Below are 18,928 nucleotides of genomic sequence, written 5' to 3'. Positions count from 1 at the left end.
ACGCTACCGGTACAGGCAAGGCTTTTTTTTTATCAGCGACCAAAAGTTGCAAACTTTATCGTCGTTGTTCTATACTAAACCCTTTCAGCAAAAATATGGCAATATTGCGAAATGATCAAGTATGACACATAGAATGGATCTGCTATCCCCGTTTAAATTTAAAGAAAAAATTTCAGTAGGCATTTAGACTTCCTTTTATTGTCATTCAAATTTGAACTTTACAGTACAGATAAGAATGCAATTTCGTTGCATTAGCTCGTTGTAGTGCAGGATAAAAGAGCAATAAGGTGCAGATATAAATAAATAGATTACTGTACAGATAATTATATTGCACGTTTGCATATGCATCCACGTTTATGATGTATGTTATATTGTCTTTATATTCGTATAAGATACGTTCAAGATATACGTTTAAGATACGTATGTATTAATATCTAAAATGCAACAAAATGTTATCATATTTTACTTGAGTACTTGAATATCAGCGTGACTTATGATTTCAAAGCAAGTTATCAAATTGTGCACTGTAAAAATTACAATAGACTTTACGGTAAAATTCTAGCAACTGAGCTGCCTTTTTTTTTTTTTTTTTTACAAAAAAAGACAACTTTGATACTTTCTGTGTTTACAGTAATACACTATAAAATCAACAACTCTAGATTTTACCGTAAAAAAAGTGGTACTGTTTTTCCATTCCGTTTACAGTAATGTGCCGTAAAAAAAACACTGCAACTTCTACTATAAAATTTTAGCAACTGAGCGAGTTTTTTTTACACTAAAATCTATGTTGTGTTTTTTTTTTTTTAAATGCGAATAATCAAATGCTTAGGCAATAATGCAATATCATGAGCGGAATCCTTATACTTAAAAAAAAAAAATCATATATTTACAAGTAGCCCTCTGAGGGCAAACATAACTGCAATGTGGCCCTCAATGAAAACCAGTTTGACACCCCTGGTATAGATGTTCCTATTAATACAGGCGTTTCCCTCCGTGATATGTCGTTGTATATGCTCATGTAATGTGGTATAATTACATTGATCACCATCGTAACTAGCTAACAGAAACAATGACAGTCCTTGACAGTAGGTTGACTTTATTTGACACGAGTGCTGCTTTTGTCTGCAAATATTCCCTCCACGGTTATTGTTTGCTGTGTCACTGTGACGGCAGCAGTGACCTTGCTGTTACGTAACATGAGTGCGACGCTGTTCCGCGTGTCGTCTCTTGGTTACCTGCATCACCTTTGCCTGGCTGAAAAACATTGTGATGTCCTTCATGCTTTATCCGGAATAAGTACAACATATACAAACCCCAAAACCAGTAAAGTTGGCATGCTGTGTAAATGGTAAATAAAAAGCAAATCCCTTTCAACTTATATTCAATTGAATAGACTGCAAAGACAAGATATTTAATGTTGGAACTGAGAAACAACCTTTTTTTTTGTGCAAATAATCATTAACTTAGAATTAATTTAATGGCAGCAAAACCTTGCAAGAAAGTTGGCACAGAGGCATTTTTACCACTGTGTTACATGGCCTTTCCTTTTAACAACACTCAGTAAATGTTTGAGAACTGAAGAGACACATTTTTGAAGTGGAATTATTTCCCATTCTTGCTTGATGTACAGCTTAAGTTGTTCAACAGTCTCCTTTCTGCTATTTTAGGCTTCATAATGTACCACACATTTTCAAGGGGAGACAGGTCTGGACTAAAGGCAGGCCAGTCTAGTACCCGCACTCTTTTACTACGAAGCCAGGCTGTTGTAACACGTGGCTTGGCATTGTCTTGCTAAAATAAGCAGGGGCGTCCATGATAACGTTGCTTGTATGGCAACATATGTCGCTCCAAAACCTGTGTGTACCTTTCAGCATTAATGGTGCCTTCACAGATGTGTAAGTTACCCATGTCTTGGGCACTAATACACCCCCATACCATCACACATGCTGCCTTTTCAACTTTGCGCCTAGAACACATATGTCAGAGTCAAGGCCCGCGGGCCATATCCGGCCCGCGAGAAGGTTTTTTACGGCCCTTGGGATGATCTTGATTTATTATTAGAACCGGCCCGCAGACCGCAGATCTTTTACACGCACCAAGCGGATGCCGGTCCAAAGTTCCGAAAGGGGGCGAGCGGCCCGCCGGGACGCGCCTGCCGGCCGAAGGGCTGCAGCCCGGCCGTCAGTCGCGGAGCCCGCCGTGCCACGCGCGCCAAGGGGGCGGGCCGAAACCCGGCCCCGAGGCCCTGAGACTTCTGCTTTGTTTCCCCAAACCGCGCGTCACCGCCGGGCCCGCACCACCGTCGGGCTGCAGCCCGAGCGTCGGTGGCGGAACCCGTCATGTGCCGCGCGCGCCAAGCGGAGCGGGGGGGTCAAGCGGGCCGAAACCCGCAGGCCACCCCCTCACCACGAGGCCCTGAGACTTCTGCGTTTGACCCCTACGCGCGGCCCGTCGGGACGCGCCCGCCGTCAAGCCACGAGGGCCAGCCGTCGGGTCGCGGAGCACGCCGTGCCACGCGCGCCAAGGGGCGGGCCGAAACCAGCGGGGGGTTTCGGGCACCCAACTCGCCTCCCTCCCACGGAGGGAGGAGGGGGGTTTAATGTGAACATTACTGTGCAATCACATATTTAGAGTTTTTACTCAATTCAAGTTTAAAAGTTAAAGTTTAATATTTGTTTTCACTGCATGTTACTTCTCCTTAAACAAAGTGTTGTTTTTGATTTATAGATTTTTGCACTTTATTTTATTGTATTTCAATTTAATTATATTTTAAAAATATTTCAGTTGAGTGGATGATAGAAAATTGCTATTATTGTTTTTTTCTTTGAAGTAAATTTAGCCCACTTTTGCTAAAATAGAAAATATAGGCTACTGATGGTGCCTTGAATACCGGTTTCTTTCATTTAATGTTCATGTTATGGGGATTTTTATATAAAGGAAATTTGTCTTTTGTGTCTGTTGAAAATTAAAGATTACTGACAGAGCCATAAGAAAATATTGCTTTATTTATCTGATCATATTGGAATATATTTGTTAGGTTTTCAGTAGGTTCAACTAGGTTCACTAGACTATATGCGTCATTTAAAAAATTTTCAATGAACATTCGAACAGTCCGGCCCTCGGCTTGTAGCTAAATTTTTTATTTGGCCCTCCGTCCATTTGACTTTGACACCCCTGGCCTAGAACAATCCGGATGGTTCTTTTCCTTTTTGGCACGACGTCCACAGTTTCCAAAAACAATTTGAAATGTGGACTCGTCAGACCACAGAACACTTTTCCACTTTGCATCAGTCCATCTTAGATGAGCTGGGGCCCAGCGAAGCCGGCGGCGTTTCTGGGTGTTGTTGATAAATGGCTTTGGCTTTGCATAGTAGAGTTTCAACTTGCCCTTACAGATGTAGCGACCGACTGTAGTTACTAACAGTGGTTTTCTGAAGTGTTTCTGAGCCCATGTGGTGATATCCTTTACACACTGATGTCGCTTTTTGACCGCCTTAGGGATCGAAGGTTCATAATATCGCTTACATGCAGTGATTTCTCCAGATTCTCTGAACCTTTTGACGATATTACGGAGCGTAGATGGTGAAATCCCTAAATTCCTTGCAATAGCTGGTTGAGAAATGTTGTTTTTAAACTGTTGGAGAATTTGCTCACGCATTTGTTGACAAGGTGGTGACCCTCGCCCCATCCTTGTTTGTGAATGACTGAGCATTTCATTGAAGCTGCTTTTATACCCAATCATGGCACCCACCTGTTCCCAATTAGCCTGTTCACCTGTGGGATGTTCCAAATAAGTATTTGATGAGCATTCCTCAACTTTCTCAGTCTTTTTTGCCACTTGTGCCAGCTTTTTTGAAACATGTTGCAGGCATCAAACTCCAAATGAGCTAATATTTGCAAAAAATAACAAAGTTTACCAGTTCGAACGTTAAGTATCTTGTCTTTGCAGTCTATTCAATTGAATATAAGTTGAAAAGGATTTGCAAATCATTGTATTCTGTTTTTATTTACCATTTACACAACGTGACAACTGCACTGGTTTTGGGTTTTGTACTTAAGAGTGGAAAATACCTCCAAATTCTGAGAGTGAACAGATGGTTTTTGATCCTCTTCTGTCAGTTGGACCTGGTGTGAAGTCGCAGGTTACCATGGCAACCTATAACCTAAAGTGAGCTTGCTTCCTGATTGCGATTAGTGGCAGTTAAGCCCAAAGAAATTTGGCCAACCTGCTAATCTCCTTTCCTGGCCTGCTCTTCCACACCCTCCAAGACTTAAAGGGGAACTGCACTTTTTCTGGAATCATTCACAATCCCTACGTAAGACACGAACACATATGTTTTTTATTTTTTATATACATTCTAACTGGTAATTTTAGGGGTGTGGAACACGGTTACACTGAGGGCCACATCGCAGTTATGGCTGCCCTAAGTGGGCCGCTTGTAACCGAATATCATTTATGAATATAAATGTATAAGAATTCACCTCATGATATAAAATTAATTGCTGTGCATTTGATTATTATATTTGTATTACATACACTGTAAAAAAAAACTGGCAGCTGAGTCGCCACAACTTCACCGTAAAATGTTTTTTTTTTTTTACAGCATATTACTGTAAATGGAAAAACGGTACTGTAGTTTTTTACTGTAAAATCCTGGCAACTGAGCTGCCATTTTTTTTTTTTACTGTAAAATCTATTGTAATTTCTACAGTGTACAATTTGAGGAATAACTCAAGCAGATATTTATTTAGTTTTAATTTGAAAATATTTAAAATGAATGATAGTATTTCATTTGTTGCATTATTAGAAAGTACAGTTTAATATATACTCAATAGCATGCAATGCATGTATTTCTGGCTGTCACAAATACAAGTTTACATTTAGTAAATGATAAAATGCTTTATTGACTCGTATTATTTCAGGGCTTTCACGGGCCGCGCTAAATGATGCGGCGGGCCGCACTAAATGATGCGGCGGGCCGCACTAAATGATGCGGCGGGCCAAATCTGGCCTTGGGTTTGACAACTGTGTCGTAAATAAACGCTGGCAAAAGTCAGTTAACAATGGAGGTAAGAGGAGTCGCTCTATTCCACGAAAAATAGCGCTCTGAAAACTTGCTTCCCTAAATGTTTTCTATACACGCTGTAAGTATATATGTAACGTAGTAACATTTAGAGGCAACTCGGGGGTTCAGGGGAGTCTGCAGGCACACATGACGCAAGAAGTCACGTCCTTCTCGACCTATCATCAAAAAATACCGGAAGATTGGAGACATTGGAAGGAAGTTGTGACTAGGGTTGTCCCGATACCAACATTTTGGTACCGGTACCAAAATGTATTTCGATACTTTTCTAAAGAGGACCACAAAAAATGTCCTTATTGGCTTTATTTGAACAAAAAATCTTAGGGTACATGAAACATACGTTTATTATTGTAATTTAGTCCTTAAATAAAATAGTGAACATACTAGACAACTTGTCTTTTAGTAGTAAGTAAACATACAAAGATTCCTAATTAGTCTGCTGACGTATGCAGTAACATATTGTGTCATTTATACACCTATTATTTTGTACACATTATTAAGAACAAGCTGTAAAAATTGATTATTAATATACTTGTTCATTTACTGTTAATATCTGCTTATTTTCTCTTTTAACATGTTCTATCTACACTTCTGTTCAAATGTAATAATCACTTATTCTTCTCTTCTTTAATACTTTACATTAGTTTTTGATAATACCACAAATGTAGGTATCAATCCGATACCAAGTAGTTACAGGATCATACATTGGTCATAATTTAAATCCTCATGTGTCCAGGGACATATTTCCTTAATTTATAAACATAATATACATTTTTAAAAAAGGAAAAAAGATTGTGATGCTAAATATATCGATGTAATCATAGTAGTATTGATTGGATACGCTCCTGTACTTGGTATCATTACAGCGGATGTCAGGTGTAGATCCACCCATGGCATTTGTTTACATTGTGACGCCGGTGAGCTATTGTATCCTCCTACGGTGTGTAGTGAAGCATGTTTAGCTATTCCTCGTCCTCCAGTGATAACGTTACTTGTAAGAAACGTACTTTATTTGTTGCCATGGAGGCGAGGATTAGTGATTTAGAAGTAGCTAAAACACTGATGGATGTTAGCCGCTAACTAGCTAGCCATGTCTTAAAGCAGCTCTTCCTGAGGGTGTTTTAGTGTTATAACTTCACCTTTATCTTTACTTTTTACACCAAAATGCGTCCATTCTCCCTTTTCCGTCTACAGACTGTGTCTGCCTGTAAGTACTCTGTGTGTGTGCGCTGCCGAACATGCTCCTCTGCTCGTAAAACCAGCAATCGGAGTGTTGCTGGTTACTGGGGTTCAGTTCCCACCTTCTACCTTCCTAGTCACGTCCGTTGTGTCCTTGGGCAAGACACTTCACCCTTTGCCTCTGATGGCTGCTGGTTAGCGCCTTGCATGGCAGCTCCCGCCATCAGTGTGTGAATGTGTAAATGTGGAAATACTGTCAAAGCGCTTTGAGTACCTTGAAGGTAGAAAAGCGCTATACAAGTATAACCCATTTATCATTTATTCATTTAATGTCATGACGTGACGACGACGCACCGTCATGCCTGTTAAAAAAAAAAGGGGGGGGAGGGGTTGGGGAACCGGTACTTTTTAAAGGCGGTATAGTACCGAATATGATTCATTAGTATCGCAGTACTATACTAGTACCGGTATACCGTACAACCCTAGTTGTGACTGTTATGATTTTCTACCATTAGGGGGTGATATTGGCGCCATGGTGATATTGGTATCGATATCAATTTCTAGTCATGGTGAGTTCCCGACTTTAAAGTCTCATACGAGTCTTGAAGGAGATCTGGGGCCGTACTTATCAAGCTTTTTAGAGTGCCATTTTACACTTAAGTCCTGAAAATTTGCGAAATTTAGTCCTACTCTCAAACTTAAGAATAAAAGCTTTTTATCAACGTTCTTAAGTCTAAGAATCACTCCTACTCTCCACGATATTTAAGAGACCTTCAGAGGTGTCTTAAGTGGTTAGGAGTTGCCAGCAGGGGATGGCACTGAGGCGAGAGACGTGCGCGGACGTTCATCTTTGTTTGATGACGAGCAGCTGATCAAACGGTATTATTTTTGTCACAGATTTAATAATTTTCGATTCCTTGTTGATTTCTGCATGTGGCTGCAGTGGACTAGTATATATAGAGCCACCCACACCAGTTTCAAATTAGTTGCCTAATTAATGAATTGGAAAGAAAATGTTATGAGAGAAGCGTATGTGTGTGGCACACACATACGCTAGGTTACAGCATGTGAGGTGAGTGACGTCAGTGAGTGTGTGGGCGAGAGAAGAGAGGGAGCGGTATTGTGAGTGCGAGCGGGGACTAGTTTGTTTTGTGTTGGATTGGCTGTGTGCAAGCAATCAATAAAGCAAGATTTGCAACTAATCGCCGGACTCATCATTCACTCTAAAGTCGTCCGCTGTGGAGACCCACTGCCGGGTAAAGTGAAGGGTGTTGCCCCGAGCATACATCCTGGAGAAGTGTCTCCCCTGCCTCTTTGTTACGGTCTGGGAGCAGGAAGCAGGAAAGGTGCAACAATAAAAGGAAACATTTATTTTTGATTCATTGCCAATATAGTTTGTTTGTTTTGTATTATTTTGTAGTTTATTGTCAAAATATGCACTCCCATTGTCCACTTAAATATTTCTAAGATATTTCTTTATTCTTAGACAAGGGATTCCCTTCCGTGATTGGTCATTTCTATGGACACAGAAATGACGTCACCTAAAATTCCGTTTACGGCACATAGTAATGTCGTAATTCAGCTCTGAGTGTGACACTTAAGATTCAGTCCTACACTTCGCTGAAAGTGTGAGTAAGACGCTTGATAACTAACTTTTAAGTGCAGCTTTCAGCGAATAATTTATTTACTCTTAAGTCAACTCTTAGCAGACTTCTTAGGAGTAATTCTAAGAAGCTTGATAAGTACGGCCCCTGATCATTTAAAGCCAAGTAACGGCAGTTCTATGGTTGATGGCGAGGAGCAGTTTTGTCCGCCAAACCACTCATTATTTGAACCAATTCTCATCAAGATCTGTTTTTTTGGAGCCACTTAATAAATGTGGAAAGTTTTGTGGAGAACCATCAAATGGGGACGGTGTGGCGCGGTTGGGAAAGTGGCCGTGCCAGCAACCTGAGGGTTCCTGGTTCAATCCCCACCTTCTACCAACCTAGTCACGTCTGTTGTGTCCTTGAGCAAGACAGTTCACCCTTGCTCCTGATGGGTCGTAGTTAGGGCCTTGCATGGCAGCTCCCGCTATCGGTGTGTGAATGTGTGTGTGAATGTGGAAATAGTGTCAAAGCGCTTTGAGTACCTTGAAGGTAGAAAAGTATAACCCATTTATCAAATAAAGGTTTGGCACAATGCCACGCCCACATCCTGAGGCGTGGGCCCATCTGTCATTTTAATCGCGACTCGTTTGGTCAGAGTCCCTAGGAGGAGTTCATTATAGTACGAACCCTGTTTTTGGCTGAAAAATGGCCGCCAATAACCAAGATGGCCGACTTCCTGTTTGTTTTCAATGATGGGTTCTTAAGACTTCTATGTGGACTTCTGTCATGATAGATGTCTGCGGCCATTAAAGGCCTACTGAAATGAATTTTTTTTATTTAAACGGGGATAGCAGATCTATTCTATGTGTCATACTTGATCATTTCGCGATATTGCCATATTTTTGCTGAAAGGATTTAGTATAGAACAACGACGATAAAGATTGCAACTTTTGGTATCTGATAAAAAAAAGGCTTGCACCTACCGGAAGTAGCGTGACGTAGTCAGTTGAACATATACGCAAAGTTCCCTATTGTTTACAATGATGGCCGCATGAAGTGAGAGAGATTCGGACCGAGAAAGCGACAATTTCCCCATTAATTTGAGCGAGGATGAAAGATTTGTGGATGAGTAAAGTGCAAGTGAAGGACTAGTGGGGAGTTGAAGCTATTCAGATAGGGAAGATGCTGTGAGAGCCGAGGGTGACCTGATATTCAGCTGGGAATGACTACAACAGTAAATAAACACAAGACATATATATACTCTATTAGCCACAACACAACCAGGCTTATATTTAATATGCCACAAATTAATCCTGCATAAAAACACCTGCGTGTTTGTTATGCTAGCTCCTCTGCTAGCTCCTAGCTCCATAGAACACGCCAATACAATTCAAACACCTGATCAACACACACAATCACTCAGCCCAAAAGACAGTTTACCTAACCCAAGGTTCATAAAGCTTATATATTTTTAAAAAGTTACGTACGTGACGCGCACATACGGTCAAGTTATCGAATGTTTAGCAGCCAAGGCTGCATACTCACGGTACCTGATATTCAGCTGGGAATGACTACAACAGTAAATAAACACAAGACATATATATACTCTATTAGCCACAACACAACCAGGCTTATATTTAATATGCCACAAATTAATCCTGCATAATAACACCTGCGTGTTTGTTATGCTAGCTCCTAGCTCCTCTGCTAGCTCCTAGCTCCATAGAACACGCCAATACAATTCAAACACCTGATCAACACACACAATCACTCAGCCCAAAAGACCGTTCACCTAACCCAAGGTTCATAAAGCTTATATATTTTTAAAAAGTTACGTACGTGACGCGCACGTCCGGTACGGTACGTGTTATGCTAGCTCCTAGCTCCTCTGCTAGCTCCTAGCTCCATAGAACACGCCAATACAATTCAAACACATGATCAACACACACAATCACTCAGCCCAAAAGACCGTTCACCTAACCCAAGGTTCATAAAGCTTATATATTTTAAAAAAGTTACGTACATACGCAAAAAAAAGCCAAAGCTGCATACTCACAGTAGCACGTCTGCGTCTTTGTCATCCAAATCAAAGTAATCCTGGTAAGAGTCTGTGTTGTCCCAGTTCTCTACAGGCGTCTGTGTATCCAAATCAAAAGTCCTCCTGGTTAGAGTCTCTGTTATCCGAGTTCTTCCATCTTGACTGCATCTTTCGGGAATGTAAACAAAGAAGCGCCGGCTGTGTACTGTTGTGGCTGACTACGTTCGAAAAATACGTCCATTTCGCACCGACAACTTTCTTCTTTGCTTGCTTGGCTTCCTTCTCCATAATGCAATGAACATGATTGAAACAGATTCACGAACACAGATGTCCAGAATACTGTGGAATTATGAAATGAAAAAAGAGCTTTTTCGTATCGGCTTCAATGTGGAAGGCATACCCGTGTTCGCCGGGCTACGTCACGCGCATACGTCATCCGCAGAGGCGTTTCGAACCGGAAGTTTAGCGGCAAATTTAAAATGTCACTTTATAAGTTAACCCGGCCGTATTGGCATGTGTTATAATGTTAAGATTTCATCATTGATATATAAACTATCAGACTGCGTGGTCGGTAGTGGTGGGTTTCAGTAGGCCTTTAAATGACCATACGTGAAACTGATGGCAGGGGCTAATTTTTTCTCATTTTCAAGGGGGCGCTACAGAGTCAATTTTGACATTTCGTGTTTGGAACATCAAAAATAACCCAATTTTTCGACGGACCGGAAACGCTTGAAACAATTTGAGAGTTTTTGTGCGATTGAAGTGGGAGAATAATAATAAACGAAGCAATGACAATAGGACTAAAACATGTAATATTTACATATTTTCATTATTTCAAGCATACGGCAACAACAACAAGACTACTAACCATGGCAGACTTGATGAGAGACAACAAAAACTACTTTGGGACAAATGACGAGCCAGAAACTTCTATTTTTGAACCTGAATATAAGGAGGATGACCTACAAGTTTTAGAAGCTGTGTGCTAAACACTAGGCATCATGTAGCGGTATTGCTAAGTGCTAAACAAGATATAAACATAATAAAACAATCACTTATTGTACAATGTCTGCTCTCACTGGGATAAAAACTGATGGGATGTTTATATCTTCCCCTTAACATGAACGGTTAAAAAAAAGTTTTTAAAAAAGTGCCGCAAACGAGCGTCTTTTCCTGTCTTTCTAGCCATCTCCGAGTCTAAGTTGTCATGATCCGTGGTCCGGATCATGTTCTGTGTTTTTTGTTAGTTTTGGACTCCTTTAGTTCCTGTTTGTGCACCTCTGAGTTTGTTTTGGTTGCCATGGTTTCTCATTATGTTCACTTGTCTCTGATTAGTGTCCGCCCGCTCACCTGCTACCCGAGCACAAATCAGAGGCATTATTTAAGCCTGCCTTTGCCGGTTAGTCTGCCTGGCGTCATTGTTTGCTACATGCACCTGTTTCGTGAGTTTTGCCTTGTCTCTAGTTGTTTGCTTCATGCCTTGCTACGTAAGTCTTGTTTGTTTCATGCCACAGTTTTATGAATATTCCTTGTCCATAGTCTATGCTAAGTGTTAGCTTCGAGTGCGATCAGGCACGTTGTTCTGTCGGCTCGCTTTCTGTTTTTGTACTTCTTTGATTTCTTGAGGAATAAATCATGTTTTTACCTGCACGCCTTGTCCGGAGTAGTCCGTCGGCATTCCTGGGAGAACGACCCCGCAGTAAGCTGCGAACACCCCGTTGTGACATAAGTTGGATGTCAAAGTTGACCAATTTATGGGTTTGTGTCCACAAACTTCTACTATCCAGGTGAGGTACGATTTATAATCTAGAATGAACTTTCACCAACTCAGAGTCGATGCAGCAGCTCAGTATCAGTTGTGTCAATATAGCAGCATAAGGCTAGTTAGCTCTCTGTGGTCACGGCGCCAATATAAATAGTTTGTCTGCGTTAGCGCTTATAATAACAATATTGCTAATACTTGTTAATATTCAGGTCCTGACATGTAAATGGAATATTGTTGGTGCTTCTGGGATGTTTTTTAGGGGAATTTATAGGGTGGAATAGTGTACTCTAATTAGCTTCATTGTTAGCTGACTTTAGCTAACATTTATTTAAAAGTTAAAATGCATAAAAAAAAGAAAAACATGTTGTGGGGGGGTGCGTGGCCTGCGGACTTGCAGCGAAGCGGGGTGTGTCAGGATCGGCTTCGAGATTAGTGACAGGTGCGTAGATGACACACCTGTGAGTGTTTGTCCGATCACCTGTCGCTCTGTTAAAGGCAGCAGTCAGTCGGGAAGGAGAGGAGGTTGTTGATGGTGGAGAGCCATCCATCCATCCATCTTCAACCGCTTATCCGGAATCGGGTCGCGGGGACAGCAGCTCCAGCAAAGACCCCCAGACTTCCCTCTCCAGAGCAACATTTGCGACTTCCTCCTGGGGAATCCCGAAGCGTTCCCAGGCCAGAGAGGAGATGTAATCCCCCCATCTGGTCCTTGGCCTGCCGGGGGGCCTCCTCCCAGTGGGACGTGCAACGAGGACCTCCCTAGGGAGACGCTCGTGAGGCATCCGCACGAGATGCCCGAACCACCTAAGCTGGCTCCTTTCCAAGCGAAGGAGCAGCGGCTCTACTCCGAGTCTCTCTCGGGTGACTGCACTTCTCACCCTATCTCTAAGGGAGATGCCAGCCACCCTTCTGAGGAAACTCATTTCGGCCGCTTGTATCCGCGATCTTATTCTTTCGGTCATTACCCACACTTCATGACCATAGGTGAGAGTAGGAATGTAGATAGCTCGGTAGACCGAGAGCTTTGCCTTCTGGCTCAGCTCCCGTTTCGTCACAACAGTGCGGCAGAGAGACTGCAATACTGCCCCAGCTGCTCCGATTATCCGGCTGATTTCCTTCTCCATCTTTCCCTCACTCGTGAACAAGACCCCGAGATACTTAAACTCCTCCACCTGGGACAGAGTCCTGTCCCCTACCCGGACTGTACAAACCATCGGTTTCCTGCTGAGAACCATGGCCTCAGATTTGGAGATGCTGATCCTCATTCCAGCCGCTGAACACTCGGCTGCGAACCGATCTAGTGAGAGCTGAAGGTCACGAACCGAAGGTGCCATCAGGACCACATCATCTGCAAACAGCAGTGACGCCACCTTTAGCCCCCCGAGACGTATACCCTCTCCGCCATGGCCACGACTCCGCCTAGAAATCCTGTCCATGAAAATCACAAACAGGATAGGTGACAGAGCGCAGCCCTGGCGGAGACCAACCCCCACTGGAAACGGATCCGACTTACATCCAAGCACCCGGACACAACTCTCGCTTTGGTTGTACAGAGATTGGATGGCCCTCAGCAGGGTTCCCCTCACTCCGTACTCCCTCAGCACCTCCCACAAGATCTCCCGAGGGACGCGGTCATACGCCTTCTCCAAATCCACAAAACACATGTAGACTGGATAGGCATACTCCCAGGCCCTCTCCAGGATTCCCGCAAGCGTAAAGAGTTGGTCAGTTGTTCCACGACCAGGACGGAATCCACATTGCTCCTCTTGAATCTGAGGTTCGACTATCGGCCGGACCCTCCTTTCCAGTACCTTGGCGTAAACTTTCCCAGGGAGGCTGAGTAGTGTGATACCCCTGTAATTAGCACACACCCTCTGGTCCCCCTTTTTGAAAAGGGGAACCACCACCCCAGTCTGCCACTCCCTCGGCACTGTCCCAGACTTCCACGCAATGTTGAAAAGGCGTATCAACCAAGACAGCCCATCAACACCCAGAGCCTTCAGCATTTCTGGACGGATCTCGTCAACCCCCGGAGCTTTGCCACTGTGGAGTTGTCTAACTACCTCAGTGACTTCACCCCGAGAGATCGACGTCAATCCCCCATCATCCCCAGGCCCTGCTCCTATCAGGGAGGGTGTGTCTGATGTATTTGGGTTCAGGAGTTCCTCAAAGTGCTCTTTCCAACGCCCTACGACTTCCTCACTTGAAGTCAGCAAAGTCCCATCCTTGCCGTACACAGCTTGGATGGTTCCCTGCTTCCCCCTCCTGAGGTGCCGTATGGTCTTCCAGAACAGCTTTGGTGCCGCCCGATAGTCCTTCTCCATGGATTCCCCGAACTGCTCTCACACCCTCGGCTTAGCCTCGTCCACAGCCACGGCCGCTGCCCTTCGGGCCCGTCGGTACCTTGCAACTGCCTCCGGATTCCCCTGGGATAACATACCCCGGTAGGACTCCTTCTTCAGTCGGACGGCTTCCCTGACCACCACTGTCCACCAGGGTGTTCGAGGGTTACCGCCCCTTGAGGCACCTAAGATTTTCTGGCCACAGCTCGCAGCTGCAGCTTTAGCAATAGAGGCTTTGAACTTTGCCCATTCCTGTTCAATGTCCCCAACCTCCACAGGGATGGCAGAGAAGTCCCGCCGGAGGTGGGAGTTGAAGTCCTTCCGGACAGAGGACTCCTCCAAACGTTCCCAGTTCACCCGCACTACACGCTTGGGTTTGCCAGGTCTGTCCAGAGGTTTCCCCCGCCATCTAACCCAACTCACCACCAGATGGTGATCAGTTGACAGTTCAGCCCCTCTCTTCACCCGAGTGTCCAAAACATACGGCCTCAGATCAGCTGATACGATTACAAAATCGATCATTGATCTTTGGCCTAGGGTGCTCTGGTACCAGGTACACCTATGAGCATCCTTATGCTTGAACATGGTGTTTGTTATCGCAAGTCCGTGACTAGCACAGAAGTCCAATAACAATCCACCACTCAGGTTCAGATCAGGGAGACCGTTCCTCCCAATCACGCCAGTCCAAGTATCACTGTCATTGCCCACGTGCGCGTTGAAGTCCCCCAGCTAGACTATGGAATCCCCTGCCGGCGCCCCATACAGGACCCCATGCAAGGTATCCAAGAAGGCTGAATACTCTGAACTCCTGTTTGGTGCGTATGCACAAACAACAGTCAGAGTTTTCCCCCCTCCAACTTGTCCACTGGGGTGAACTCCAACGTACAGGCACTCAGCCGGGGACTCGAGAGTATCCCCACACCCGCCTGTGCCCTCACGCCCTGAGCAACTCCAGAAGTGAACAAGGTCCATCCCTTGTCCAGGAGTGTGGTTTCAGAGCCCTTGCTATGCGTAGAGGTAAGCCCCACCAGATCCAACCGGTAGCGCTCCACCTCTCGCACCAGCTCAGGCTCCTTCCCCACCAGCGTAGAGACGTTCCACGTCCCGAAAGTCAGCCTCTGCTGCCCCGAATTGGTCCGTCTGGAGCCTCCACTTTCACTGCCATCCACTTGGCAGCGCACCCGACCCCACTGGTTCCGACCGCGGGTGGTGGGCCCACGTGGCAGAGAAGATGGTGTGTCCACGTAGCTTCTTCGGGCTGTGCCCGGCCGGGCTCCGTGGCAAGCCCGGCCACCAGGCGTTCGCTGACGAGCCCTACCTCCGGGCCTAGCTCCGGAGGAGGGCCCCGGGCTTCCTCCGGGCCGGGTAACGCATCCTCTTTTAGTGTAGTTCATGGGGGGTATCGTAACCCTGATGGGGGGGGGGGGCATTCGGGTACTACACCTTGCCCAAGGGTGACCCGGAACTATGTAAGGCAGGGGCGTTCAACTCCCTGAGGCTTAATACAAGAGAGCGAGCGAGAGAAACTTTAACATGGCTAAAAAGCACAACTTAATGAAAAATAAATCATTGTTCGCAAAGATAAACACGGCTGTCATGTCCGTCATTCGTGGTCCAGAGAACCCGGAGAAGCAAGACCTCCACAATTTGGCGCCCAACGTGGGTCTCGGTTGCGCGCTTTGTCCGCGCGTTGTGTGTGCTGGTTGCGCCGCGCGGTGGATGGCCAGGTGGTCCTCGGCGAGGGTCATCGCCACTGCCATGTCCCGGGGCCGGTGGTACCGGATCCAGTCGGCCGTCTTCTTCCGGTTCGCCTCCAGGAACTGCTCCTGGATGATGTGGTCCAGCAGCCGGCCATCTCCCTCTCGCGGCTGCACCAACGCGTCGCCGCGTCCTGGAGCCGCTGGCCAAAGGTGAATGGCCGGTCCTCCTCCCCGAGACGCATGGACCGGAACCGGCGCCGGCACTCTTTAGCGGTGCCTCCCGTCCGGTCCAGCACCGCCTTCCTCAGGTCCGCGAAGCGCATTCTGGTGGTCGCCGGCAGCTTGAGCGCCGCACGCTGCGCCTCCCCATCAGGAGCGGCAAGAGTGTACTTTTCCTCCGGCCACGCACATGCTCTCGCCGTGTCCGCAAAAATGTCCAAAAAGGCATGGGGGTCCTCTTCCTCCCTCATGCGGTGTATGGTGACGGCCGTCGGTGTTGGCCGTGCCCCGCCCATTTGGTCCGCCAGGACCTGGCACTTTTGGCGGCTGCTCGCCGCCACCTCTGCGAGCATGCCTGCGAGAGCCGTCAGGTGATCGACTTCCCCCGCCTCCGGTGGTCCAGCCAGATTGGGCGCCAAATTGTGGAGGTCTTGCTTCTCCGGGTTCTCTGGACCACCAATGACGGACATGACAGCCGTGTTCATCTTTGCGAACAATGATTTATTTTGCAATAAGTTGTGCTTTTCAGCCATGTTAAAGTTTCTCTCGCTCGTTCTCCACCATCAACAACCTCCTCTCCTTCCCGACTGCTGCCTTTAACAGAGCGACAGGTGATCAGACAAACACTCACAGCTGTGTTATCTACGCACCTGTCACTAATCTCGAAGCCGATCCTGACACACCCCGCTTTGCTGCAAGTCCGCAGGCCACGCCCCCCCACACGTCTTCTTATCTTACATAAGGATCGCGAATGATCAGCAAAATGTCAATCAAAAAGTGCAGTTCTCCTTGTTCTAAGATGTTCCCTTCAGGCGAGCTACATGTGAGGACCTTCAGGCTCCTGTATATTACATTTTTTTGTGGAATTCCTCATATTTGTGCAGATGTTATCAGCCGCCAAAGCCATGAAATCAGTCCTTGTTTCATCTGCACTTGCTTGTGTCACGTTTTTATGATTCTCCTTGGCCAACAGGCCTGCAGCGCCACCACCCCGACGTGGTTCAATTCAAGGTGAAATACTCGCCGTTTCACGGAATTGTGCGTTCTTTCAGAAAGACTGAACACTTTTGTTTGTGCTCCCATTTTTCACGTGTCACGGCAGGGTTGCAGCTTGCTGCGCGGTTGTTCTCCCGGGATGCAAAACGGACAACTCCGGACGACAGCGTGAAGGTAGGATATGATTTAATCTTTGCAAATCATAACACATACCAAAAAACAGGAAGCAAACCAAAAGTCGCACGCAGTGTTTCCCAAGTTACCTGTGGCGGTGGGGGCGTGGCTATGGGCGTGGTCACCATGACATTATCGAGTAATTTGCATAATTTACTACAATGATATGATTTTCTCTAAGAAGGCTCAAAAAATGTATACTTACTAATTAATAATAACAGTTTGGTTTTAAACGTCCATCCATTCATCCATCCATCCATCCATTTTACAATATAATTACAACACTTTATGTACATATTTATATACAGATTTGAACAATAAGTTATTCACTGAAATATATTTATTAATTGTGGTTCTTACAAAAAATATATCTTATAAAATATAAAAGCTAAAATGTCTCTTAAAGCTCTGCCCCTTTAATTAGTGCATACTAAATAATTTAACTTTAGCCTACTACTAAATAAATAATGATAAATGGGTTATACTTGTATAGCGCTTTTCTACCTTCAAGGTACTCAAAGCGCTTTGACAGTATTTCCACATTCACCCATTCACACACACATTCACACACTGATGGCGGGAGCTGCCATGCAAGGCGCTAACCAGCAGCCATCAGGAGCAAGGGTGAAGTGTCTTGCCCAAGGACACAACGGACGTGACTAGGATGGTAGAAGGTGGGGATTGAACCCCAGTAACCAGCAACCCTCCGATTGCTGGCCCAGCCACTCTACCAACTTCGCCGCCGCCCCTACTACTACAACCATATTATTTACCAGCAACATAAAGTGAAACAGAGGCAGAGGTGTCTTACCACAGTCAGTAACAAATAAACAGAAAACAGTAGTCTCTCTCTAGGTCGTCCTCAGACGAGCCTTCCATCGTTGCTTCCAGTCATCCCGATTCTCCATACATTTGGCCAGTTCCTTGGTACTCTGAGCTCCTGCATATACAAATACAAATAAGGCAACAAGACAAGTATCCTACACTTCTCTTTTGTAAAGTAAATCTGAACAGCCTATATGGGCATCTACATCAACTATATGATTTGCCTGAGAATCTGGACAGGACAAAAAAATTTAATAATTTTTTTACATTTTTTAAATTTATTTTTATTTTTATTTGTGGCGGACGTAATTCTTTCGTGGCGGGCCGCCACAAATAAATGCATGTGTGGGAAACCCTGCGCACGTGAAGCTAAGGTACAAACTTAGCATAGGACTCAAGAACATAGGAACAAGACATGAACCTACGTGCCTGTTGCGTGCAGCAAACAGTGACGGCAGACTGAGCGTGGCGAGCAAAGTGAATAAAATAGCTCTCTGATTAGTGGTTGACAGCAGTTGAGCGTGGGACCACTAACCAGACGCAGGTGAACCCAATTAATCCCCATGGTGACCAAAATAAACCCAGGAGTGCACACAACAGGAACTAAGGGAGTCCAAAACTAACAGAACATAACTAACTACAACATGATCCGGACCAGGGATCATGACATCATGATAGATAGACAGATAGATAGTACTTTGATTCCTTCAGGAGAGTTCCCTCTGGAAAATTAAAATTCCAGCACCAGTGTACATAATTGAGATATCATTTGAAAAGTAAATAATAAATAATAATAATAATGAGTTGAAGTCAAAGATGTAAAACTTTGACTATATATACAAACGACCTATTCCTCTGAAATATTGTTAACAAATCTGTCTAAATCTGTGTTAGTCTTCTTTGCCAAGGTAATCCATCCCACCTCACAGGTGTGGCATATCAAGACGCTGATGAAACGGCATAATTATTGCACTGGTGTGCCTTAGGCTGACCACAATAAAAGGCCACTCCTCTTCG

The 18,928-nt window shown here is 44.9% G+C and overlaps 1 protein-coding gene across 1 annotated transcript in view; it reads left to right on the top strand.

Annotated features, from left to right (window-relative positions):
- LOC133662368 (uncharacterized) overlaps positions 1-18,928 on the top strand; it is a 123,048-nt gene that overhangs the window by 80,028 nt on the left and 24,092 nt on the right. The window contains exons 7-8 of the mRNA XM_062066300.1: positions 16,890-16,927; positions 17,019-17,086. Of these exons, the coding sequence (XP_061922284.1) occupies positions 16,890-16,927; positions 17,019-17,086 (106 nt within the window). The remainder of the gene's footprint in view (positions 1-16,889; positions 16,928-17,018; positions 17,087-18,928) is intronic.

This window comes from Entelurus aequoreus, linkage group LG12 (genome assembly GCF_033978785.1).
Source record: "Entelurus aequoreus isolate RoL-2023_Sb linkage group LG12, RoL_Eaeq_v1.1, whole genome shotgun sequence".
NCBI lineage: Eukaryota > Metazoa > Chordata > Actinopteri > Syngnathiformes > Syngnathidae > Entelurus > Entelurus aequoreus.
The sequence above is the reverse complement of the archived record's forward strand: the minus strand, read 5'-3'. Positions and strand labels throughout refer to the sequence as shown.